This window comes from Notolepis coatsorum (genome assembly GCF_963971535.1).
Source record: "Notolepis coatsorum genome assembly, chromosome: 15".
NCBI classification, from domain to species: Eukaryota; Metazoa; Chordata; class Actinopteri; order Aulopiformes; family Paralepididae; genus Notolepis; species Notolepis coatsorum.
The window spans coordinates 14,466,036-14,493,535 of record NC_140179.1 but is presented as its reverse complement, the minus strand read 5'-3'; the positions used below and the strand labels follow the sequence as shown (position 1 = coordinate 14,493,535).

At 44.7% G+C, this 27,500-nt stretch overlaps 1 protein-coding gene across 1 annotated transcript in view; it reads right to left on the bottom strand.

Moving 5' to 3' along the window:
• Window positions 1-27,500, bottom strand: part of LOC311241682 (tyrosine-protein phosphatase non-receptor type 14-like) — a gene marked incomplete at its 5' end in the record, with an annotated part of 54,544 nt that overhangs the window by 19,553 nt on the left and 7,491 nt on the right. Inside the window, 6 exons of the mRNA XM_084330559.1 lie at window positions 4,927-5,145; window positions 7,838-7,981; window positions 16,652-17,983; window positions 19,922-20,418; window positions 23,335-23,413; window positions 26,393-26,453. Of these exons, the coding sequence (XP_084186685.1) occupies window positions 4,927-5,145; window positions 7,838-7,981; window positions 16,652-17,983; window positions 19,922-20,418; window positions 23,335-23,413; window positions 26,393-26,453 (2,332 nt within the window). The remainder of the gene's footprint in view (window positions 1-4,926; window positions 5,146-7,837; window positions 7,982-16,651; window positions 17,984-19,921; window positions 20,419-23,334; window positions 23,414-26,392; window positions 26,454-27,500) is intronic.

Below are 27,500 nucleotides of genomic sequence, written 5' to 3'. Positions count from 1 at the left end.
CCAGGGTGGCACACCACGTAATGCACTGTAGTGCAACGCGGCCGTCCCGGGTTCGACTCCCGGACCCGGCGACCTTTGCCGAATGTCCTCCCCCATATCTCTCTGCCGGACTTGTCCAAAAATATAACGAATACAAATCTATCAAAAACATAATAATAATAATAATAAAAAAAACAAACATCTGATTACTTTTGGCAAAGGTGTCCACACCATGTCCTGCTCTACCACTTGGCCCTACCCCTCCGTTTTGCGCGTGGCCAGGTAGGGTTAGGGTGTCCCGATTCTGTTGTGGATCGGAGGCTAGTGGTGAGGCAGCCCTCCGACTGACCTCCAAACGGAGTGTTTTCAGACGCTGACTTGGACGTCGCTGGAAGAACGTAGGACTTACGTTTCTGTAGTGATATGTATATTTTGTACATATACACTATCAACCTATTTGTTTTTTTTGCAGAACTTGACATAATAATGTCTTTCATAATAATCTTTCCCTTTGAGGAAATACACTGAATCGCGTGTCACTTCTTTTCTATTTGTTTCTTCAGACGCACACTGCTCAAAATCAAGAGGATATGAATGTCTTTTAGCTATCATTTGACAGCGGACACTATGGTTATGTCAGTTTAACCCTTTCACTACCACTCTACAGAATGGTTAACTCTTTCACTGTGACACTACAGAAGGTTAACCCTTTCACTGCCACACGACAACGTGTTAACCCTTTCACTGCCACTCTACAGAATGGTTAACCATTTCACTGTGACACTACAGAAGGTTAACCCTTTCACTATGACACTACAGAAAGTGAACCCTTTCACTACCACACTACAGAAGGTTAACCTTTCACTACCACACTACAGAAGGTTAACCCTTTCACTACCACACTACAGAAGGTGAACCTTTCACTACCACACTACAGAAGGTTAACCCTTTCACTACAACACTACAGAAGGTGAACCTTTCACTACCACACTACAGACGGTTAACCCTTTCACTACCACACTACAGAAGGTTAACCTTTCACTACCACACTACAGAATGTTAACCTTTCACTACCACACTACAGAAGGTTAACCCTTTCACTACCACACTACAGAAGGTTAACCCTTTCACTACCACACTACAGAATGTTAACCTTTCACTACCACACTACAGACGGTTAACCTTTCACTGCCACACTACAGAAGGTTAACCTTTCACTACCACACTACAGACGGTTAACCTTTCACTACCACACTACAGAAGGTTAACCCCTTCACTGCCACACTACAGGTTAACCTTTCACTACCACACTACAGACGGTTAACCTTTCACTGCCACACTACAGACAGTTAACCTTTCACTACCACACTACAGACGGTTAACCCTTTCATTACCACACTACAGAAGGTTAACCTTTCACTACCAAACTACAGAAGGTTAACACTTTCACTACCACACTACAGAAGGTGAACCCTTTCACTACCACACTACAGACGGTTAACCCTTTCACTACCACACTACAGACGGTTAACCCTTTCACTACCACACTACAGATGGTGAACCCTTTCACTACCACACTACAGACGGTTAACCCTTTCACTACCACACTACAGAAGGTGAACCCTTTCACTACCACACTACAGACGGTTAACCCTTTCACTACCACACTACAGACGGTTAATCTTTCACTACCACACTACAGAAGGTGAACCCTTTCACTACCACACTACAGAAGGTGAACCCTTTCACTACCACACTACAGACGGTTAACCTTCTGTAGTGTGGTAGTGAAAGGTTAACCTTCTGTAGTGTGGTAGTGAAAGGGTTAACAATCAGATACGGCAAAACTGCTCAACCGGATGAACCGGGCAGTACCACTCCTCGTTCCAGGTGGGTTTTCTCTGTGGCCGGGGTCATAGGTCGGCGGTAACGTAGGTCCGGTTACGGAGAACTGGTGGTGTTTCGCAACTCCCAGGTGTTGCTGAGTTGTTGAATTGTGTGGCTTTTTCCTCTTCTTTCTCTCCAGACGTACACCGTTCCAAAGATTTATTTTATAAATGTATCTAAAAAATATGCTGTAAATAAAGTCCTTTGTTTGATACCAACAATAAACACATTGGCCTATCATTATTATATGTAACTACACTGTAGGTTACATTTCTATGCAACTGCAAAAACCTACAGAAATATGTTAGTCCTTTACATTATTTTACTACTGATGACGTAACAAGGAGTCTCCCATTTCCTAGGTAACGATTACATTTTCAGGCTGACTAAGTGCTCACACCTGAGCTTGATAGAGCAATGAGCACAGCCTCCTTTAGAATATAACTCAGTTCACCCATTCATTTGTTTGTATGCCCTGAAGAAGGCCGATAGAGAGGCCGAAACATGTTGGTATTTTTTTATTGTTCTAATATGAACTAAGCGACTAATTAAAGCTTTTTGGCTTCTCTGGCTCCCCTTTATCCAAAGAGCACCTTCTAATTCACACTACAAAGATGCTGCAGCCCTCCTTCTTGTTCAACAAAGATTTCAACCCCTTCCCTTTGTAGCTCCATTCTGAAGTACCACCACTACCCAGTAGAGGGCACTCCTAAACATGGGGGTAGGGCCAAGGGAAGGGGATTTGGACCGGGCCTTAAACACACTCCATGTTGGTGCCACACTCTCCCCGTGGAGTTACACAGCAGCACCATCACGTCACTATTATACCACACCGGCTCAGGTCGGGGCTGTAAACACCTCCCCAGCACAACCTGTGTCATCTAGGTACACAGGGGTTATTATGACCATAGATATATATATAAAGACTAGATGGCGCAAGGCGGCGGAGTCTCTTGCGTAGTTCACCGGCGGCCATCTTGCTACAGTTAACTACTGCTTTATTAAGGTGATGATCTGCACAAACAAAAATACTCTTAACTCGCAGAAATCTTGACGGATTTACAAACGGTTTGGTTTATTACAAACGTTATTAACGTGGCTATGATTTTTTGATTGGAAGAACTCTTTAAAAAAATGTTTTATGAAAGTCCATTATAAGTATGCAGTATAACATGATGTTCACACATTGATACCATAGTGAACACATTGATACCATAGTGAAGAAGATGGGGAGTGGTATCTCTATGGTGAGGAAATGTCTTTCTTATGTCCCTACATATATTGTGGGACAGGTGGCGAAATCTTTAATTTGATGTCACCTAGATTATTGTGCACCAGTATGGTCCTCTGCATCCAAAGGTCAACTAAAGAAATTGCAAACTGCCCAGAACAGAGCTGCAAGGTTAGTCTTACATTGTTCCACGAGAACAAACACTATAACTATGCACCGGCAACTAGGGATGGGTACCTTTCACATTTGAACCGATACCGGTACCGGTACCTGTGAATCGATACCGGTACCCAACGGTACCTTTTTTCTGTACTTTAGTCCCAAGAAATTTAATTTACCTACCTCAGTCATAAAAAAAAAATCCAAACTTCAAATAACTACAATTTCGACAGTTTTCGGCTTGTCATTGCTCCGACTGCTTTGTTGTTGAATCAAGTCAAATCCTAGGTAAGCATAATTGTGCGTGTGAACGTTGACATGAAAAGAAAAAAGTAAAAAAAAAAAAAAAATTTAAATCGGTTTCTCACTTGAATCGATACTCGGTAGTACCGACGTGTTTCGGTTCGGTACCTCAAAAGTACCGAATTCGGTACCCATCCCTACCGGCAACTCTCATGGTTAACGGTAGAGAATAGGCTGGTTTTCAACACAGTTAAATTGTTCAGGAACACTGTCTTTTCGCCTCAACCTGTTTTCTTATACAAACAAATGGTCAGATGCATACAGGTTCATTCTTATTTTACTAGGTCAGCTGATTATGTTACCACGTCCAAAATCAAATGCTTTATTAAAGAGGACTGTTGTTTATCGTGCCATCAATCATTGGAATAACTGCCCCACTGAACATAAGTGAATTGAATAGTAAAGTGTCTTTCAAATACCACCTGAGAATGCACTACTTAAATATGTGAGCAAAATATTCTGATGTTGATAATGTCTACAATGTTTTACTGTTTTTAGATTATCATTGTTAATTGTGATTGTCATATGTATCTCATGTTGTTATGTTTTGTGTTTTCTGTTGTCTTTCTGTGTGGACCCCAGGAAGACTAGCTCGCCACTTAGGTGACAGCTAATGGGGATCCTTTCAAACAATAAACAACAATAATCTCCGACGTTTTTAACAAACCAAACGGTTGAAAATTGAGCATGCCATGGTTATTTCAATAGTAGATGCACTATAGACATTCATGTTATGAGTGGGCGTGCTGCCCTGTAGCAAGATGGCCGCCATGTGGCAACGTCGGTCTCCGTTGGCCAGCAGTGAGTCATCTAGTCTTTATATATATTATCTATGGGTGGCGGCTACGTGGCGTAGTGGGCAAGGCGCTCGCCACGAATGCGGAGACGCTGGGCTCGCCTGTTCGAGCCCAGCGCTCCACATTGCTTTCAGTTTAGCTGGTCGTTCATACTAATACACATTGGCCGTATTAGGGGGTGGGAAACTGATGGGTGGGGATCGGGCGTTGTGGACAGCGACTCCTACAGGTCGGTTGGTGCGCCTGCGCAGTAGAATCAGGAAGTGTCGGGGGCAGCGTGAGCCTCCCACGCGTTACTCCTCGCCACTGAGAGATCGAGCTGCGCAGGTGAAAAGATGCGACTGCTGTTACCTCAAGTACCGGAGGGGACTTGTGCTATGTATGACTTAGTCCACATTGCAGCCGGCTTGTGGGAGGCAAGAAACAGCGTTCGTGACAGGGGAGGGTTGAATTGGATGATACGAAATTGGGATGGGAGAAAAATATAGAAAATGGGAGAAAAAGTGGATAAAAAAAAAATATATTATCTATGGTTGTGACACCCAGCTAATAACCCCGACTCCAGCCTACCTTGATGTGCGAGGCGTTGATGTACCCCGTGTTGTTCTCCTTGTTGGGCACGAGCTCCACGCGGTTCTCCTCGTACGGAACCACGTCGCGGAAGCGGTTCCGCTCGGTGTTGTCGGCCAGCGTCGCCGTGGTGACCACGCAGTCGGGCCTCTTCTTGGGCACCTGCTCGTACTCCGTGAAGACCCGCTCCTCCTCAAGCTTCAGCTCCAAGGTCTTACACTGGGGGGGGGGGGAGAGAGATAGAGAGAGAGAGAGAGAGGGAGAGGAGAGAGAGAGAGAGAGAGAGAGAGAGAGAGAGAGAGAGAGAGAGAGAGAGAGAGAGAGAGAGAGAGAGAAAGTTTACTCATTGAATTCCAAAGTGGCACATGGTAAAGAGAGCTCTTGTTAAATCGCTTGAGGGGTCTTTTTACATTCATACTTGAGACGCCTTACATACCGGCTTTAATATAAAATCGAAATACCTAAATATTTCAACGTAGCTATGATACAAACGCAGTTCTACTTCTCCACAGGGGGCGGGGGCAGTCATGACCCGAGAGGGGTAAGCAGTCTCTCTCTCTCTCTCTCTCTCTCTCTCTCTCTCTCTCTCTCTCTCTCTCTCTCTCTCTCTCTCTCTCTCTCTCTCTCTCTCTCTCTCTCTATAATTCTATCTCTCTTTCCCTCTTTCGGGTCAAATTCTTAACATACCAACAGGCCAAGAGGCGATAAGCGCCATCATGCCACGCGTTCCACAGCCCACTTAGCGCAAGGCCCCTGTGAGCCTAGCAACAGTCTGGACAAAGGCTGCGGTTCACACCTCGGGGCCGAACAGGCAGCAAACAGACAATAATAATAATAATAATAATAATAATAATAATAATAATAATAATAATAATAATAATAATAATAATAATAATAATAATAATAATAATAATAATAATAATAATAATAATAATAATAAATTGGATTTAAAGAGAGAAGCGCCTTTCTCAGACTCAAGGACACTGTACAAGGAGAGAGAAGCTATATAAAAGAAAGGGTAAAAAAAAAAGACAAACAAATTTAACAAATAAGATAAAAAAGGAAGCAAGGTGCTGTCCAATTGGATGAAACGGTTATAAGAAAATTAACAAAAACAAAGACAACAGGATCTGTAAAAGAAAAGTCAGGGGGATGGAGCGCTCATCTTTAGCATCGTCGTAAAAAGGTTTTATTAACACATTGAGTGCCAACGACGATAAATCTCTTTGTTGGCCGCCATGCGATGATTGCCAACAACGACAAATCTCGTTATTTAATCGTTATTTCTTTTATTAGCGATATCCATTCATTTTTCATCAATCCAGCCTCACGTTATCATTGGGACTGCATGTCTCTGAGCTCGAAAAGGGCAAATACCGCCCCCTATCGTCTCCCGGATGGTATTGCACCCATTGGAATGGACTCAATGAAAATGCATGTCAAAAAAGATTTCCGGATTCCACATCATGTAACCCGATACTATTGCATTCATTGGGGCAACCGAAAGCAGCATGGATTATCTGTTTTCGAGGTCAAATGTTGGATCAATAAATGTGATCGATATTTGGAATGGCGATCAGGAATTGGAATAATCTTTTTGCAGAACATCTGATCTGAGGTAAGGAATCTACCAGATGGCGATCGATAACGGGGAAATGCTCGGGGGATCCCACCGGACCACGGTAAGATCTTTTTCACGTAAAGTACATCCCGATGGGGGCCTCGTTTTGATAGCCATCCAGGCGTTCGGCCTATGAGGCTAATGAGGCTAACGCGGTTATTGGTAATCAATAATCAGAAACGACGTGTTCCCCCCCCCCCACCCCCCCCCCCCCCCTTTCATGCATACATGCGTGAGGATCGTGCCGATCATATGCAGTTTGAGTTTTAACTGGAGCGTATCTATAACCGAAATGCCATTGGATTTAACGTTATTAGCTATTAGCCCATTATCTCGGCTTCAGGAAATATACTAGACCAAATCCGGTATAATGCTTATATTCACAGCGCTATAAAATGAGAACGTATTGATGATTTTTTCTTTTCTTTAAGCCATTTTGAAGGGACGGTTTATGGTCTCAATTCACAATGAGAATGGACAGATAGCAATACTATAAAGTATAGATTTAGCTCTACAAACAGCCCCACGTCTGTTTACATATCCCGGTCCTCTTGAGATTAATTAGACTCATCCCAGTGGCCGCGAAAGTGTTAAGTAACGTTCCCAACCGTTTATAAACAGAGATGTGGTCGGAAGGTAATCCCACGCTTATCCATCTTTTTAATTCCCACGATTGAGTTAACAAACACTTTACAAAAAATACTAAATGTAACATATAAACCCACAACACTCCTGCCCTCCTCCATCCTACCCCCCCCCCCCCCCCCCCCCACCCCACCACCACCAAGCTCAACCACCTTCCATGGAACCATGGGTTCGTTTTGTTAATTGTTTGCTTAATATTCCTGGTTTTTCACTCTCTATGATGATGATGAAGACTTTATTTCAGACTCAAGGTCCATATTACACATATGCAAAACAACAACAAGAATACAATAACAAAAGAAACAAGGCCAAAAACATTAAAATACATAAAGGCATATCGATTCCAATGTTTCCACAAATCAGAGGAGTACCTTGTATCACTTTGTTTTACATCACTAATGGCACCTAATTATCTTGTTTTTTGACTCTAATAAACGACACATACATTTAAACATCAAGTTCCTCAGCAGAGCATGGAAGGCGGGGACATTTGTAGTCACAAACAAAATGGCTACGGTGATCGTCAACTTGAGTTTACAACTTTTCATCTACCACCGTATCGCTGGTTAATGACGTCACTGAAGAAAACCCCACGTGAAGATACACATCAACGAGCTGTTGTTGTGTCAGATAGTTCTCTCTTACCCGCTCGTCGGTGGCAGCCTGGGCGCCGCCCTCCTCCGCCGGGCTCTCGGGGACCGGCATGCGGGTGACGTGCAGGCCGTTGAGGGCCGCCATCATCAGGGGCCTCTTCATCGAGTCCACCGACATCTTCTGTCTCTCCAGCGTCTTCAAGAAAGAGGACAAGCCCGCTGTCATGGTTACGGTCACCGGTGGCAACGGATTAAGACCGACTACGACGGACTTGCCCTGGTCTGTGTGTGTGTGTGTGTGTGTGTGTGTGTGTGTGTGTGTGTGTGTGTGTGTGTGTGTGTGTCTCTGTGTGTGTGTGTGTCTCTGTGTGTGTGTGTGTGTGCGTGTAATATCAGGTGGGTGGGAGCTATGGTGTGTGTGCGTGCATGCATTTGTTTTGTGTGTGTGTGTGAGAGTGGGTGTGAGTGTGTGTGTGTGTGAGTGAGTGTGTGTCATTAGGACCTGACCTGGAACTTCTCACTCCACCTCTCCTTTACCTCCTCCTCTTCTTGTGCCTCTCCTCCTTCCTCCTTGGTTCCCTCTCTCCTCTCTCCTCTTCCTACTCACTTGTTCCTCTGACTCAGTCCGTCTGGGCACATGTGTCTCTCTTACCGTTCCTTTGCCATGACAACACACTCGTCTACCTCTACCTCTCTCTCTCTGTCTCTGTCTCTCTCTCTCGCTCTCTCTCCCACACAGAACTCTGACCCACATTGCGTGGGTACCTCCCCCCTCCAGGATTACCTCTCCTAATCTCTGTTGCTGCTAAAGTCCTAGGTCCCTCCCCTCTCCTCCCCCAAACCCCCCCCCCCTGTTCTGGGGCAGCCCAAACAACAGCTTGGGGGTCACCAGGGGCACCCGCAGTGTCTGGGACTAAACCAATAAGAAAGGGGGGTGGGGGGGGGGGGGGGGTTAGGCTGTTAAAGCTGCACTGGTAGTTTTGGGAGAAGAAAAAAAAATGACCTCCACAATAATTGGTTGCAAATTCTTGAAATACTTTTTGAAACAAAGTGAACCAGCATTGCGCTTAGAAGATGTTTTTTTTGTAAAGGTGGTGGGAGGGTAGGAACACCACAGCCAAATAAATACTTTCTAGTCAAACAGGGCTCCAGGGATCCAGTTTTTATCTTGTGACACTTTATATATATATTAGGGCTGTCAGTTTATCGCGTTAATTAGATTAATTAATTACACAGCAAATTATCGCGTTATGAAAATTAACTCAAAATTAATTACAACAATTTTTATTTATTTTTATTTTTTAAATCATTCATTCCATAAGAACGTAGAATACACATTTACAGACTTTTTTTTATATGGTCCATTTGCATGTTCTTGGTATCTGATTCTAGGGCCATCTATGTATTCCCAGTGTCAGAAATACTGTGTCTGTTACTAGGCTTGAGTAAATTGTAATGAACCAAATGAGAATATCAATACAAAATTTTGTATCTTTGACTGTGAATAACACCATGCTCAAATTGACCAGACCTGAAAAATCTAAGCAAATTAATCAATGGAAGATGATTCAACAGAAGGTTTTGTAGATACAGTACTATGAGGTCAGACGTTCCACTCTACTGGTTAAAATTACTTACTCGTGAGTAGTACGTTCGTTGATAATGAAAAATTATGTCCACAGCCACTCCAGTGTAAAACAAAGATATCAAAATGGATGGTCCAACGATGCACACTGACCTGGCTGAGAGAATTGCTGAATATACTGTATATAGATACACAAATGTTCTAGAAGGTTCGGTCATGACATCACCACAAATGTTCTAGAATAATCGATGTTCTAGAATGTTCGGCACTGACATCACCACAAATGTTCTAGAATGTTCGATGTTCTAGAATGTGCGGCCATGACATCATCACAAATGTCCTACAATGTTCGACCATGACATCATACTGTGACGTCACAAATGTTCTAGAATGTTCTATTATGACAATTATATAATACAATAACCTAAATATAGCTTTGGCTCCTACAAGTACTGAATTCTGCCATCCGGACACATGCAATTTGAAATATGATTATAGAATATAGAATATCGCAGGCATAAAATGGTTATGCGATTAAAATGTGATTAATTAGATTAATTCATTACAAATCCTGTAATTAATTAGATTAATTTTTTTAATCGCCTGACAGCACTAATATATATATAAAGCTGCAGTAGGTAACTTCAGAGAAATTAGCGAGAGTGAGTTTACCTGCCCAACAGAAACAGAGCAAGCAGTGCATCAGCAGCTTTAACCCTTTCACTACCACACTACATAAGGTTAACCCCTTCACTACCACACTACAGACGGTTAACCTTCTGTAGTGTGGTAGTGAAAGGGTTAACCTTATGTAGTGTGGTAGTGAAAGGTTAACCGTCTGTAGTGGTAGTGAAAGGTTAACCTTCTGTAGTGTGGTAGTGAAAGGGTTAACCGTCTGTAGTGTGGTAGTGAAAGGTTAACCGTCTGTAGTGTGGTAGTGAAAGGGTTAACCTTATGTAGTGAGGTTGTGAAAGGGTTAACCCTTTGCTGTGACAGTGAAAGGGTTAACCTTCTGTATTGTCGCAGTGAAAGGGTTAACCCTTTGGTAGTGTGGTAGTGAAAGGGTTAAGCTTAAAAAAAAAGTATATATATACAGTAAATATATATACAGCCTCTGATAGGCAGTTGGTTTGACCAGCAACACGATGGTGGTCTTAGTTTTCCGATGCAACCCCGGCAACACCACTTGGCAGGCCAAAAACATCTGATTGGCCCAAAGCAACAGCTCCCTGTTATATCAACAACCAATCAGACGCTTTCAGCCTGCCAAGTGGTTGTTCCCGGGGGCGCAACGGAAAATCACTGCGTCGGTCGTCAAACAGCACACGTAATAATTAGGGGTGGGAATCACCAGTTTCATCATGATACGATACGATATCGATTCTTTGGACAACGATACGATATTTGCCGATATCACAAAGTCTCTCACGATACAATACGATACGATTAGATTCAGGTGCCTGCGATCGATATGAGATGATATCATATGCCCATTTAACACAATCAGTAACATTTAGATCAACAAAAAAAAGGTAATGAAAATATCATTTGACATTTGTATTTTTGAGCTCTTCCAGACATTTAAAGGAAAATCAATCTATTGTTTTTAATACAAATAGACCTCCTGTTCACTGTAAAGTGCCACGTTTTTATATATTGAGCTTTAAACTTTAAGCTACATTTTTTGGAACTCAAAACTCACAACCTCCCTCTCCCAAACCGTTCCTACAACAATTTGTTGATGTTGCATGATCATGTATAGGCCTACATTTATTATGTATTATATTGTTTATGTTTAAATAACATTTAAACATCAAACTCCTCTGACCTCATCTGGTCTTTCCAAAGACGCGCGCACACACACACACAGAAAGAGAGAATGCTATGCTGTAACGTCTACACACACGGAGCTACTGCTGTTGTTCTTGGGCGGATATGAGACTCGCCACAGGATTTTCAAAATAAGAGTATCGATATGAATCGATCTTATTACATCGCATCGATCCGATTCGATTGTTGATAATTACATCGATGTATCGATCTGGATCGATGTATCGTCCCACCCCTAGTAATAATGAAAAACACCTTCCGATCAGAGGCTGAGAAATATCATTTAAATGATAATGTGATTCAGTTGAACCCTTTCTACTACCAAATGGTTAACCCTTTCACTGTGACAATACAGAAGGTTAACCCTTTCACTGCCACACGACAAAGGGTTAACCCTTTCACTACCACACTACTAGGGCTGTCCCCGACTAAGGATTTGGATTGTCGACTATGATTGGCCAAAATTTTCCGTTAGTCGACTATTAGTCGACTTAAAAAAAGAAAAGTATAATATTTAAAAAAAAAAAAATGTTTTATTATCATTCCATTTGGGCTGTGGGGGGTGCTTAATGTCTGAAGGAGTCGACTGAAGGCTTCTTGTCCTCTGCAAAAGCATGCAATTGGTCCACTGATGGATACATCTTGATTTTTGTCTAGTCTAGTGTGTTCATTAGATGGGTGAAATCCTCTTTCAGTGCCTCTGTGCCTGTTTTCGTAGGCAGTTAGCCTCTGGTATGCGCACCATTAGCGTTAGCCACGCTTCTAGGCCTCTTTTCTTTTAGAAAGAATGACAAAAAAAAATTTATTCGACTAGTTGGCTGTCGTCTACGGCTCCTTTCGACCGATTAGTCGACTAATCGACTAATAGGGGTCAGCCCTACACACTTCTGTAGTGCGGTAGTGAAAGGGTTAAGGCTGCAGGTGCCTCTGGGAGTCTGTGGAACACCACAGGCAGTGAAAGGGTTAAGGCTGCAGGTGGAACACCACAGGTAGTGAAAGGGTTAAGGAACCACAGGCAAGGGCTTGAGAAGTGGTGCAGAGTTTGCTCTACTTCTTATTTTGACTTCTCATAAATAATCCCCCCCCCACCCCCCTCCCCCCGCATATAATCTCACACACATCCATAAAACTCAAACTCATTCATTCTCAATAACTGTCAAAGCTAAATCAATGCTTGAGTTTTTGAATGTGTGTGAGATTATGTGCAAAATAAATCTGCATTGTTTTTGATGAAGTGGGTCCACCTTTAATTAAGGTATACAGGGATCTATATGCTTATTAGGGAAGAGACTCTGAAGATGCATTGGCAAGAGAGACGAGACTATGACTTCTGTGATACACATTCACCCTTGTGTACAAACACACACGTGCAATGGTGCACTCTCACTCACTGTCCTTGAATACACTGGTTTATCACTACTAACCAATAAACCAATTGTTTTAATACCTGGACATAGGTTCAACTTCTGTGTCAAATGTTAGCGTCTTAACGGAGAGGCAGGCAACACAAACACACCCTTCCCTTCCCATGAGTGTAATCTCCCTGGCATTAATGGGGTTTAGCCGAGGGGAACGGAGAACATAATGTTACCAGGTGCTAAACTCCAGCTTACAGCTAATCAGGAGCTGTGAAGCTAGCTAGCAAAACAACAAGCTATATCAGGTCAGGAGCTGTGAAGCTAGCTAGCAAACAACAAGCTGTATCAGGTCAGGAGCTGTGAAGCTAGCTAGCAAACAACAAGCTGCACCGTATCAGGTCAGGAGCTGTGAAGCTAGCTAGCAAACAACAAGCTGCACTGTATCAGGTCAGGAGCTGTGAAGCTAGCTAGCAAACAACAAGCTGCACTGTATCAGGTCAGGAGCTGTGAAGCTAGCTAGCAAACAACAAGCTGCACTGTATCAGGTCAGGAGCTGTGAAGCTAGCTAGCAAACAACAAGCTGCACTGTATCAGGTCAGGAGCTGTGAAGCTAGCTAGCTAACAACAAGCTGCACTGTATCAGGTCAGGAGCTGTGAAGCTAGCTAGCTAACAACAAGCTGCACTGTATCAGGTCAGGAGCTGTGAAGCTAGCTAGCTAACAACAAGCTGTATCAGGTCAGGAGCTGTGAAGCTAGCTAGCAAACAACAAGCTGTATCAGGTCAGGAGCTGTGAAGCTAGCTAGCAAACAACAAACTGTATCAGGTCAGGAGCTGTGAAGCTAGCTAGCAAACAACAAGCTGCACTGTATCAGGTCAGGAGCTGTGAAGCTAGCTAGCAAACAACAAGCTGCACTGTATCAGGTCAGGAGCTGTGAAGCTAGCTAGCAAACAACAAGCTGCACTGTATCAGGTCAGGAGCTGTGAAGCTAGCTAGCAAACAACAAGCTGCACTGTATCAGGTCAGGAGCTGTGAAGCTAGCTAGCAAACATCAAGCTGCACTGTATCAGGTCAGGAGCTGTGAAGCTAGCTAGCAAACAACAAGCTGTATCAGGTCAGGAGCTGTGAAGCTAGCTAGCAAACAACAAGCTGTATCAGGTCAGGAGCTGTGAAGCTAGCTAGCAAACAACAAGCTGTATCAGGTCAGGAGCTGTGAAGCTAGCTAGCAAACATCAAGCTGTATCAGGTCAGGAGCTGTGAAGCTAGCTAGCAAACAACAAGCTGTATCAGGTCAGGAGCTGTGAAGCTAGCTAGCAAACAACAAGCTGTATCAGGTCAGGAGCTGTGAAGCTAGCTAGCAAACAACAAGCTGTATCAGGTCAGGAGCTGTGAAGCTAGCTAGCAAACAACAAGCTGCACTGTATCATGTCAGGAGCTGTGAAGCTAGCTAGCAAACAACAAGCTGCACCGTATCAGGTCAGGAGCTGTGAAGCTAGCTAGCAAACAACAAGCTGCACTGTATCATGTCAGGAGCTGTGAAGCTAGCTAGCAAACAACAAGCTGCACCGTATCAGGTCAGGTTGTTTGTTTACAGTACAGGGTGAAGTTTTGTCATAATATTCAAAATGCAATAATCTCAGCGTTGCTATAAAAAATATATTCACCCCCGTATTTAGCTTTGCGTATAGTTTACATAGCCTACTGAGTTTCCCCACAGGTTTGTAGGTTATCTGGGAGCATGTCTATGTTCCCCGGGTCCTATGTTCCCCGGGTTCTATGTTCCCCGCTTTGATTGATTGATTGATTGAACATTTTAGACCACCAGCCCTGATTCCAAACTCTAACCTTAACCAGTTCGAAAGAGGGCCTAAGCTTAACCGTTCGAAACAACGCGGACATTAATAATTAATAAAATAATAAAAATTAATAAAATGTTCAATCTATTAATCAATCAAAGCGGGGAACATAGAACCCGGGGAACATAGGACCCGGGGAACATAGGGATGATCCCGGTTATCTCTGGTGGTGGCAAGCTGGGGCAGGCGATACACACAGCTGAGAGCTGGAGAGAATCGTGTGTACATGCAAGACGAGACAGTATATCAATGTGTTATGATGACATCGTACAAATGTATTCATATATAAGATCATTTAAACATGTACTTGTAGGTATACATATTAGGGATGGGTACCGAATCAGGTACTTTTCTTTTTTTTTTATCCACTTTTTCTCATTATTTTTCTATTTTTCTCCCATCCCAATTTCGCCTCGCCAATTCTCCCTTCAATTCTCCCCTCCCCTGTCTCAAACGTTGCTAGACTATGCCTCCCACTGGTCGGCTGCAGTGAGGACGAAGCCTTGCATCACGTGTCCCCTCCGGTACACGAGGAGGCAGCCGTCGCATCTTTTCACCTGAACAGCGCGATCTCTCAGTGGCGAGGAGTAACGCGTGGGAGGCTCACGCTGCCCCCGACACTTCCTGATTCTGCTGTACAGGCGCACCAACCGACCTGTAGGAGTCTCTGTCCACAACGTCCAATCCCCACCCACCAGCTTTCCCACCCCTAAGTTGTGTTAGTATGAACGACCAGCCAAGCTGGTAGCAACGCCGAGAACTGGGCTCGAACCCAGCATCTCCTGCGTTAGTGGCGAGCGCCTTGCCCACTGCGCCACTTAGCCGCCCTTGAATCCGGTACTTTTAAGGGTATCGACCGAATCACATGGTACTACCGAGCAGGGGTGCGTTGCTCATGGGACGGGTTTGCACGCCGAGCAACCGGCTCTGTGAGCAGAAGCATGCGCACGCACATGCACGGATGTGCACACGCATGCAAACAGGAATGCGCTGCACTCGACTGATGTGCCAACTCGCCAAGTACCCACCTGGCTACTTTGCATAACAATAGCGCAGGTCGTCAGGTGTGTTCAAATACGTCCTCAGATACATTCACAAAAAACTTGTGAATGAAATGTGTTATATTCCATTCCTAGAGGCAATTAGGCATTGTCTTTAGTCTGTGCGCACGCGAGGGAACATGTATGCGCATGCGTGGGAGCGCGCCTGCACGTGGCATCATTAAAACACAGTGCAACCAGCTTTGAAATCACCAACGCACCTCTGCTACCGAGTACCGATTCACGTGAGATCCACCGGTGCCACACAATTATTTTTATTAAGTCCGATGACGTGAACGTTTCGTTTACCGCAAAACGAAACCTATGAAGTGTGCCGGATTCAACAACAAAGCCGTCGGGGCAATGGCAAGCCGAAACGGTCACACTTTACAAAGCTAGATGCAGACAACGCTCGCTGAAATATTATATATTATATATCAAATTGTTCTAAATTATAATGATAATAAATCATTTGAAGTTAGGATTTTTTTTTTCCAACTGAGGTAGGTAAAAAAATGTACGGAAAAAGGTACCGTTGGGTCAGTATCGATTCAAATGTGAAAGGTACCCAACCCTAATACATATTGTGGCAGATATCACCCCCCCTCTCATGGATATGTGAAGGATATTACTGCCACGAAAGGAGGGGAAACAATTAGGTAGCTGATTAGTACTGATAGAACACACCTGTGCATCATCAGTTCACCCACATCCCACACGCACACACCCCAGACACACACACACTACAAATACACTAGGATAGAGAGAGTTGAGTGGAGGTGAGGTTGGAGTTGTTGTATTGAGAGAGAGATTGAGATATTCTGAGTTTTGTGAGGTGAGAGGTAGTGAGAGGAGAGGTGAAGGCGAGATGGTGTTCATTGTGTACTGGACCCTGGACTGGCTGAGAAACCCCCTTGTGTACTGACCCTGGACCGGACGACTACTCTGAGTATTTAACAATCCCTTTTTTGTACGACGATTCTATTTGCCCATTGAACTATATTCTGCCTGTAATCAATAAATATTCTTATTGATTGATATTGCACTCGTGTGGGACATTTGAATTAGTTTGTTTTTGAACCGTGACGAGTCTGAACACCACCAGGCAGGCTCGTCACAATATACATCCCATGAACAGAAACAGTGTGACATTGTGACAGATGGTATCCAGGTTATAGGAGGTAAGAGGAGGTCTCACCCTCTGAGCGATCTCTCTCTCCACGATGCTGTCCTCCAGGGAGAACATCTCCGACACCGGCCTCTCCTTCACCGGCTCCTTCCTGACCCGCTCCTTCACACTAGTCAGGTCCGGCTCTGAGATGGACGGGCCCAGACCAGACCCGTTGATGCAGCCCGCCTGGTCCCCTCGAGTCAGTGTCCCACCACCCCCACCTCCAGGCCCACCACCACCACCACCCTGGCTCTGACCTGCCTTGAGCGCCCCCCGTGCCTGGGCATGGGCTGAGTCCATGGGTCCCTGGTTGTTCTGTGGTCCTTGACTGTGGCTGTGAGGATGAGCCTGGCTGTGGTTGTGGGTCTGCGCGTGTGTACGGAGGGGGCCGTTGCTGGAGGAGGGTCTAGGGGGACCGGGGTACTCGGGCGGGGGCTTGTTGGGCAGCTTGGCGAGGGCGGCCTGGAGCTGGGCGCTGATGCCGACGTCCTCGTTGAGACCCGGGATCTGAACGTCCAGCTCGGGACTCTCTTCCTCCTCCTCGTCCTCCTCCTCGCTCTCACTGCTGTGGATGACCATGGTGGCGTTGGAGAGGGTCTTCTGGTGCTGGTAGGCCACCGGCCCGGCCTGCGACCCGACGCTCTCGGGGACGTTCTGGGCGGGCATCTGCACGGGCGGCTCTTTGGGCTGCTGCGGTGGAGCCTGAGCCTGAGGTGGAGCCTGAGGCTGGGGGGTCTGGTGTTGTGGCTGGGAGGGGAGGGGCTGGGGGGGTTGGGGGACAGGCTGGGGCACCACCTGCTCACGCAGAGTGTTCCTCCGGTGGAGGGGAGCGTTCATGCCCTTCAGCACCATGCCCTCCATGCCTCCGCCCCGCATGCTGCTGATCACCTCCATGCTGTGCCTCTTGCCCAGGCTGGAGCGCTGTTTGGCCGCCGCGGTCAGAGGCTCGCTGACCTCCTGCAGGGACTGGTGCACCACGGCCGAGCTGTCGGGCTGGAAGGTCTTCACCGACAGCTGCACCATGCGCGTGACCAGCTCCGGGCTGCTGCCCCCGATGCACAGGTGCCGGTGGCTGGCCAGGTCCGGCGTGCTGGTGGCCGGGCGGAAGGATCCGGAGGGGTACGGCGGGGGCGGCCGCGATATGTGGTTCCTCAGCATGTTGGCCGTGGCGGCGTAGCTCCCGGGACTGGCCCCCTGCTGCTTGGTGTTGGCCAGCTCGGGGGTGCTGACGGTGTGCGATATGGAGCTCCCGCCGACCCCTCCGCCACCTCCGTTACTGTAGGCCGACTGGCAGGGGCCCTGGCCCCCCGCTGGCGCCCCCTGGTGGGGCCCGTGAGACACTGGCTTACTGTAGCTGATCTGGAAGGAGCAGGTGGAATCACAAAGAATACCGACGTGAGAAGAAGACAAATAATAATGGCAGAAGAATAGCACAATTTGGTCCAAATGATTTACAGGATGTGCAAACACAACAGTATTTGTAGATGCCCATTGTCACTAATTGTCCTTACAATTAAGAATGAATCGATGGTATATTATGTCTGATGACTTGAATGAATGAATGAATGAATGAATGAATGAATGAATGAATGAATGAATGAATGAATGAATGAATGAATGAATGAAGTTTATTTTTCGGTCTTGTTTACAGACAAATCAAACACACCTGTGTGGACTTAAAAAAATAAAAATAAAAAATGGATGACCTGGATTCCTAGCAGGTGCTAGGGCTGTACCGAATAGTTCGAAGCTTCATTCATAACGTTGACATTCAAATTCTAAATCAACATTCGAACGCTGAATTAAAAAGAAATATATATATTTATATATTTTTGTATGTGTCTATTCATTCTGTTTAAACCAATGGGGTTTTTCTTCACAGTTGCAGATAAAGATTAGGCTACACTAATATTATCGTATTATACTATTATAGTATATGACTCGTCATAAACATTTTAATAAAACATTTATCATAAATGATGTAGCCTATCTGCATCCGATTGGCGCTCCATCAAGACGTCACCATCACTTTTGTACCGACCGTGCCCTTATTGGGTTATTTATGTTGACCAAACTGACAAGTTATATTCATTAAAGAAAGTTGATTTAATAAAGAAAAAAGACTAATTTAATCAGATGAATAACTTTATTCAAATTGAGGAATTATTTTTGTATGATGTCATAAAATATGACGACAGACATTCGAAGCTTCATTCGAACACTTCAATAGAAGCTTCGAATATAAAAAGATTATGACATTCGGTACAGCCCTAGCAACTGCGTACATGAAATTGACAAATTTGAGACAAACGCATGACCTAGAAGTGCCTCATTGTTTACAATAATAATAATAATAATAATAATAATAATAATAATAATAATAATAATAATAATAATAAATTGGATTTAAAGAGATAAGCTCCTTTCTCGGACTCAAGGACACTTTACAAAGAGAGAGAAGCTATATAAAAGAAAGGGTACACATATGAATATATATCTATAGTAACAACAGGAGAAATAAAACAAGTAGCTTATAAGAAAAGAGTCACACATCATCACAGATGGAGGTTGACATCATGTAAGCAAGAGGTGAATTTTCTCTCCTCTGCCGTATATACGAGTGCATATATGTATGTATATATAATATTACTTTTTGTAATTATTTTTAAATGTATTATGTCTGTGAGGGCGGCTGATTGGCGCAGTGGGCAAGGCGCTCGCCTCTAACGCAGGAGACGCTGGGTTCGAGCCCAGCTCTCGGCATTTCTACCGGCTGGCCGGTCGTTCATACTAACACAATTGGCAAGTGTTAGAGGGTGGGAAAGCCGGTGGGTGGGGATTGGACGTTGTGGACAGCGACTCCTACAGGTCGGTTTGGTGACGCCGGTGCGGCGGAAGCAGGAAGTGGCGGGGGCAGCGTGAGCCTCCCACGCGTTACTCCTCGCCACTGAGAGTTCGAGCTGCTGCGGTGAAAAGATGCGACAGGCTGCCTCCTCGTGTACCGGAGGGGACACGTGATGCAAGGCTTCTGTCCTTACTACAACCGACCAGTGGGAGGCATAGTCTAGCAACGTTCAAGACAGGGGAGGGGAGAATTGGATGATACGAAATTGGGATGGGAGAAAAATAGAAAATGGGGAGAAAAAGTGGATCAAAACAAAAAAAAATATTTTTATATATATTTAAAAAATATAAAAATACAAATCGTTAAATTGTTTGATGGTACGTTAAAGGTTTGAAATGACTGTAAGATTTGTGCAAAAATATCAAAAAGAAAAGAGTCACCCATCCCCGTACCTGTGGCGCGTAGGGCCCCGGACTCTGCCCCAGCCCCCCGTGGTAGGGGCCCCTCTCCCTCATCTCCGGCTGGCTGTAGACCAGCGCCTCGGGCTGGCGGTAGGCGTAGGCGTTGCTGATGTTCAGGCTCCGCAGCGACTGGCTGTGCATGTCGTGGTGCGCGGGCAGCATGCTTCGACGCTTCTGCCGCATCACGGCGTCGTACTCCGGCGTGGGCCGGTAGGAGGGCGCGATGATGGCGGAGTGGCGGTGGCTGGGGATGTAGTCGGGGCGCATCAGCAGCTGCTCGCTGCCCGGGATGCTGAGGCTGGAGGAGATGGGGGAGGGCTGGGGCACGAAGGTCTGCGAGTGGTTCAGGGAGCTGAGGCTGGGGCTGCTGTACATGCTGCCGTTGGGGGCGCCGCCATTACGGAACCCTCCGAACCCCCCCCCGTCCACAGGGCAGCGGTCCAGGCTGGTCTCTGACTTGTAGTAGGGGTCGTCGTGGAAGATGCTGTCTGTGGAGAGGAGGGGGGGGGGGGGGGGTAGAGGGGGAGGGGGGAGAGAGAGAGAGGGGGGAGAGAGAGAGAGGGGGGGGGAGAGAGAGAGAGAGGTTAACTACAGACGGTTTATCCACTTTACAACTCGTGCCTCACATGCACACGTTCACACGCCGACGGCGGAGGCGACCATGCGAGGTGCCGACCTGCTCATCGAGACAGTTAGTGGGTTTAGTGTCGTCTTGCTCGAGGACACTTTGACACTCTGTCGAGAGAGGAGCCGGAATCAAACCAGCAGGAACCTTCAGAATCATCATGTAACCTTCATCAATGTCTGCAGCATTCCTTTTTTTTTTTTTTTTGTGACTGATCACACAAAAAGGCCCACACACAGACACACACAAAGACACATGAACTCAGGACACCCAAATGGAGTAGGATGATTGACACTCCAGAGTGATCTCACGCCCAACATCACCCACGCAGGCCAGCACACCCAACATCACCCACGCAGGCCAGCGCACCCAACATCACCCACGCAGGCCAGCACACCCAACATCACCCACGCAGGCCAGCGCACCCAACATCACCCACGCAGGCCAGCGCACCCAACATCACCCACGCAGGCCAGCACACCCAACATCACCCACGCAGGCCAGCACACCCAACATCACCCACGCAGGCCAGCACACCCAACATCACCCACGCAGGCCAGCACACCCAACATCACCCACGCAGGCCAGCACATCCAACATCACCCAGGCAGGCCAGCACACCCAACATCACCCACGCAGGCCAGCACATCCAACATCACCCACGCAGGCCAGCACACCCAACATCACCCACGCAGGCCAGCACATCCAACATCACCCACGCAGGCCAGCACACCCAACATCACCCACGCGGGCCAGCACACCCAACATCACCCACGCGGGCCAGCACACCCAACATCACCCACGCGGGCCAGCACACCCAACATCACCCACGCAGGCCAGCACGCCCAACATCACCCACGCGGGCCAGCACACCCAACATCACCCACGCGGGCCAGCACACCCAACATCACCCACGCGGGCCAGCACACCCAACATCACCCACGCAGGCCAGCACACCCAACATCACCCACGCAGGCCAGCACACCCAACATCACGGCCCCATCGCTCTCTGAGGTGACAGACCATCGTGACTGAAGCACTCTGGATTACAAGGCAGAGCAGAGTGAGAGAGAGACTGGATGAGAGAGTGAAGAAGCTGACAGATGACTCGTGAATGATGGGAAACGCACACAAATATAAACCCTGTTTTCAAAATGTTCCCGACTCATTATAACATGAACGGCCTCGACTGCAGAGTAGAGCTGTGGTTAGAAACAGTGACATGTAGAGGTCTGTGTGTGTGTTGTGTGTTGTGTGTTACCTTGAGAGGTCTGTGTGTGTGTTGTGTGTTGTGTGCTACCTTGAGAGGTCTGTGTGTGTGTTGTGTGTTGTGTGTTATCTTGAGAGGTCTGTGTGTGTGTTGTGTGTTGTGTGTTGTGTGTTACCTTGAGAGGTCTGTGTGTGTGTTGTGTGTTGTGTGCTACCTTGAGAGGTCTGTGTGTGTGTTGTGTGTTGTGTGTTATCTTGAGAGGTCTGTGTGTGTGTTGTGTGTTGTGTGTTATCTTGGGAGCTCTGTGTGTGTTGTGTGTTACCTTGAGAGCTCTGTGTGTGTTGTGTGTTACCTTGAGAGCTCTGTGTGTGTTGTGTTGTGTGTGTTGTGTGTTACCTTGAGAGCTCTGTGTGTGTTGTGTTGTGTGTGTTGTGTGTTACCTTGGGAGCTATGTGTGTGTTGTGTGTTGTGTGTGTTGTGTGTTACCTTGGGAGCTCTGTGTGTTGTGTGTGTTGTGTGTGTTGTGTGTTACCTTGAGAGCTCTGTGTGTTGTGTGTGTTGTGTGTTACCTTGAGAGCTCTGTGTGTTGTGTTGTGTGTTACCTTGGGAGCTCTGTGTGTTGTGTGTGTTGTGTGTGTTGTGTGTTACCTTGGGAGCTCTGTGTGTGTTGTGTGTGTTGTGTGTTACCTTGGGAGCTCTGTGTGTGTTGTGTGTTGTGTGTTGTGTGTTACCTTGAGAGCTCTGTGTGTGTTGTGTTGTGTGTGTTGTGTGTTACCTTGAGAGCTCTGTGTGTGTTGTGTTGTGTGTGTTGTGTGTTGTGTGTTACCTTGAGAGCTCTGTGTGTGTTGTGTTGTGTGTGTTGTGTGTTACCTTGGGAGCTCTGTGTGTGTTGTGTGTTGTGTGTTGTGTGTTACCTTGGGAGCTCTGTGTGTGTTGTGTGTTGTGTGTTACCTTGGGAGCTCTGTGTGTGTTGTGTGTTGTGTGTTACCTTGGGAGCTCTGTGTGTGTTGTGTGTTGTGTGTTACCTTGGGAGCTCTGTGTGTGTTGTGTTGTATGTTACCTTGAGTCAAGTCAATAATGGTCTTGCCCGCAACGATGTGCAATACAGTGGTACAACATATAATAGAATGTTAGAATCCAATACAAAATGTTTTGTGCAATAACAGGTAACAGGTAACATGGTGGGACATCTCGGTATCTGTACATAGTTATTTACAGAGCATATAGGACATGCTAGGTAGCTTTGGTAGTGCAATACACTGTTACTGTTGCTAATACTGATTTAAAAGTGGCCTTTCCTTTTGGCAATAAGTGTGAGTGTGTGCGCATGAGTGTGTGCCCGCTCATGTTGAAGTGTTAAAGTGGCTGCTAGTGTGTGAGCGTGCACAGCGTGCGTGTCGTGTGTGTGCTCGTGTGTGCTTATGTGTGGATAGTTCAGTGTTCTGTGGTACTCAATGTCCATTGTTCAGGACTCTGATGGCCTGGGGGAAGAAGCTAAGCCTCTCTGTCCTAGTAGCTGGGGTTCGCAGGCGCTGGGGTTGAGAGCTCTGTGTGTGTGTTGTGTGTTACCTTGGGAGCTCTGTGTGTCCTGGTAATGCTCTCCGTACTGGGAATGCATGGTCTGGAAGTTACAGGACTGAGGCCGCGGCTAAAGAGAGAGACAGACAGTTGAAAAGCATATGATATATAGATTCAAGATTCAATAGTTTATTCATCACATACATACCAGGGCATACAGTGAAATGTGGTTGGCCATGCCCGCTACGATTGTGCAATAAAACAATAGTAATAGTAATAATAATAATAATAATAATAATAATAAATAATAATAATAATAATAATAATAATAATAATAATAATAATAATAATAATAATAATAATAATAATAATAATAATAATAATAATAATAATAATAATAATAATAATAATAATAATAATAATAACTACAATAGACATGGTAAATAGACATGTTAATAAATCGCTTAAAGGCACTGGATCCTATGTACACTCCTAACAATGTGCAGTTTTTCTTCTATGTCCCTATGCTATACTGTTACTAACTATACTATGTAACAATCACAACAACACACTGTATAGTACACCATATTGTATAGTACTTCATGATACAAATTGATGCTTTCCACCACGCTCTAATGCTTGGTTTATTAACCCTTTCACTACCACACTACCAAAGGGTTAACCCTTTCACTACCACACTACAGAAGGTTAACCCTTTCACTACCACACTACATAATGTTAACTCTTTCACTACCACACTACAGACGGTTAACCTTTCACTACCACACTACAGAAGGTTAACCTTTCACTACCATACTACAGAAGGTTAACTTTTCACTACCACACTACAGAAGGTTAACCTTTCACTACCACACTACAGAAGGTTAACCTTTCACTACCACACTACAGACGGTTAACCTTTCACTACCACACTACAGAAGGTTAACCTTTCACTACCATACTACAGAAGGTTAACTTTTCACTACCACACTACAGAAGGTTAACCTTTCACTACCACATTACAGAAGGTTAGCCTTTCACTACCACACTACAGAAGGTTAACCTTTCACTACCACACTACAGACGGTTAACCTTTCACTACCACACTACAGACGGTTAACCCTTTCACTGCCACACTACAGACGGTTAACCCTTTCACTACCACACTACAGACGGTTAACCCGTTCACTGCCACACTATAGAAGGTTAACTCTTTCACTACCACACTACAGACGGTTAACCCTTTCACTGCCACACTACAGAAGGTTAACTCTTTCACTACCACACTACAGACGGTTAACCTGTAGACGGTAGTGAAAGGGTTCAACTATGGGTCGGGGCCCAGATTGGATTCTGGCGGGTCTCCCTGCGTGGCAACAGCTGTGATGTGTTTCACTGAGCCTGGGATCCAACAAACAAGAAAAAACAATAATAATAATTTGGGTCCCTGACATGAAACCATGTCCTCGGGTCACAGCGGGGTCGACCACTAAGCCCTGTGGTCCTCCAGAGACAGTTCTGGGCTTCAGCCCACAGCGACTGAGGCGCCATTGTGCCACATTTAGCTGGGGACATTGTCTGGGCGGCAGGGAGAGGGAGGGAGGGGGAGGGGACAAACCACCGCCTTCATTGTCACACCGGAAGTCAGACCGAACAACAGCGCTTACGACTTTTGAAACAACACCCACCACACGACCCACAATGCAGCAGCCGTGGAGAATATAAAGGTCTCATCGCCGTAAAGAACCGCCCTGAGTGGGAGACCTCGACCGTGACCGCTCCTAGCTTCCACAGTGCGTGCAGATCAGTGACCTTTTCCCCTTTCTAAATGGGCATGATTGTATTTCCCGTTGCGGTGTTTGGCAGGCATGTAAAAAGTACCCAGAAATTATACTTAAGTGAAAGTATGGGTACCGTCTCAACATCTTACTCAAGTAAAAGTCAGAGTATCTGGCTAAAAACACACTTGAGTAAAAGTTAAAAAGTTTCTACTTTTAAATGTACTTAGTAAGTACTAAAAATTAAAAGTAAAAAAATAAAAAGAGCTTGTCACTCTGACTGTCTATTCTTCTGATAGCAGGTGTTTAATCAAAGATCCCCACTTTCTAGTCTTGCACAAGGACCAATCAGCATGGGTATGGGCGGGTTCATTTTCCATTGATGGGGATTTGATTGGCTGTTTTTAAATAAAGCGCGGCCGCAGGATTAATAACGTTAGCGTTAGTTTGGCCAGAGAAACAAATATACTAATTCAAGTAAAGACTTTGCACTTTGTAGGTCTGCATTTTAAATGTAAGGAGTAAAAAGGATGTTTTTTTTCTCTGAAATGTAATTGAGTAAAAGTACAAGTATACAAACCTAATAATACTCGAGTAAAGTACAAATCCCCAAAAACAGTACTTGAGTATTGTAACGAAGTACAATTACTCAAGTACTTTACACCCCTGGTGTTTGGTAATAATACAATAATTGACAGGAGGAAAACCTGGTGCCCAAGCTGTTCCCTGGCAACGCAATTCCACTGAAAAATGTATATAATAATAATAATAATAATAATAATAATAATAATAATAATAATAATAATAATAATAATAATAATAATAATAATAATAATAATAATTAATAATAATTAATAATAATTAATAATAATAATAATAATAATAATAATAATAATAATAATAATAATAATAATAATAATAATAATAATAATAATAATAATAATAATAATAATAATAATAATATAATAATAATAATAATAATAATAATAATAATAATAATAATAATAATAATAATAATAATAATAATAATAATAATAATAATAATAATAATACAACTTTATTTTTATAGCACCTTTCATACAGAAACTGCAGCTCAAAGTGCTTCACAACAGAAAAAAAACAGGCGTAAAATAAAGTGCAGACATATAAAATCACAGTTTTTCACATTAGGATCTAACATCCCAACAGGCCACCTTGTTTATGGTTTGATTCAGTTTTAAAAATAGACAATATATTATATATAAAGGAATCAAGGTTGCTTCAGTCTATCCAGCAAAAAAAAAATTATACCACGTCAAAGAAAGCCAGCGAGTGAATGTGATTGACAGTACCAGAGAGAGGCGGTGGGTCCAGGTGGGCCGTCTCCTGATTGGTGCAGGTGAGTGGGCGGGCCTGAGGGGGGGGGGGGGGGGAGGGAGAGACAGACATATTGAAATGCGGGTTACAGTCCTTACAAAGCTGACAAGTCAGGCTTCCCTGATCAATTCAAACCACTGCCAATCGTTTGACATACAGTACGCTAAGGAGACATTTGTGTATGAAATCTACTTCATGATGTACAGTAATGCAGGTATATTATGGGCTGTGTTTCCCAGTGGTTTGTGGCCCCTAAAACAGACGGACTCCTGTTCCCATCCCTCCCATGTGGTCCATTGTTCATCAAGAATAGAAAGAACGATGGACTTTGAAAAAATTACACATCCCGTTGTATGCTACTGGAGGAGGGCAGTCAAATTCCAATAATCATAATTTGACAATCAAAAGTGTAACAAAGATTATATATCAGGGTTCCCACAGACATTGCAACATTTTTTTCAAAGACTTTCACAAGTACTTTTCCAAGCACTATTTTTCATTTTAAAAGGGCATTTAAAGGGATACAATTCACCTTTAAATGCTGTTTTTTTTATAGGAAAAAAAATCTGATCCAATATTTATGGCTTAAAACCAATTTCCGACAATTAGTTACACTTTAGATTAAAACAAATATGTATTTCTTTTTTGTATCCACTTTTTCTCCTTATTTTTCTATTTTTCTCCCATCCCAATTTCGCCTCGCCAATACTCCCTTCAATTCTCCCCTCCCCTGTCTCGAACGTTGCTATAGACCAGTGGTTCCCAAACTGTGGTGCGCGCACCCCTTGTGGTGCGTGAGAGCCCTCTTGGGGGATGCGTGACATGAAAAGGCTAATGGCTGTGCTATGGTGTTATTTTACTAATAAATATAACTAATATACATTATTTCAAATGGGGATTTTCACTGTGTAAATCATGACATTTACTAAACTTTTAAATTAAAAATGTACGTTTTAATAATAATAATAAAAAAAATATATGTATCCAAAATGCACTTTACTTCCAGCCAAAATACCATAGGCGCGCGACTGGGACCGGTGGGAAACGTTACCGTCGGTAGTGTGATAGTAAACGGGTTAACCT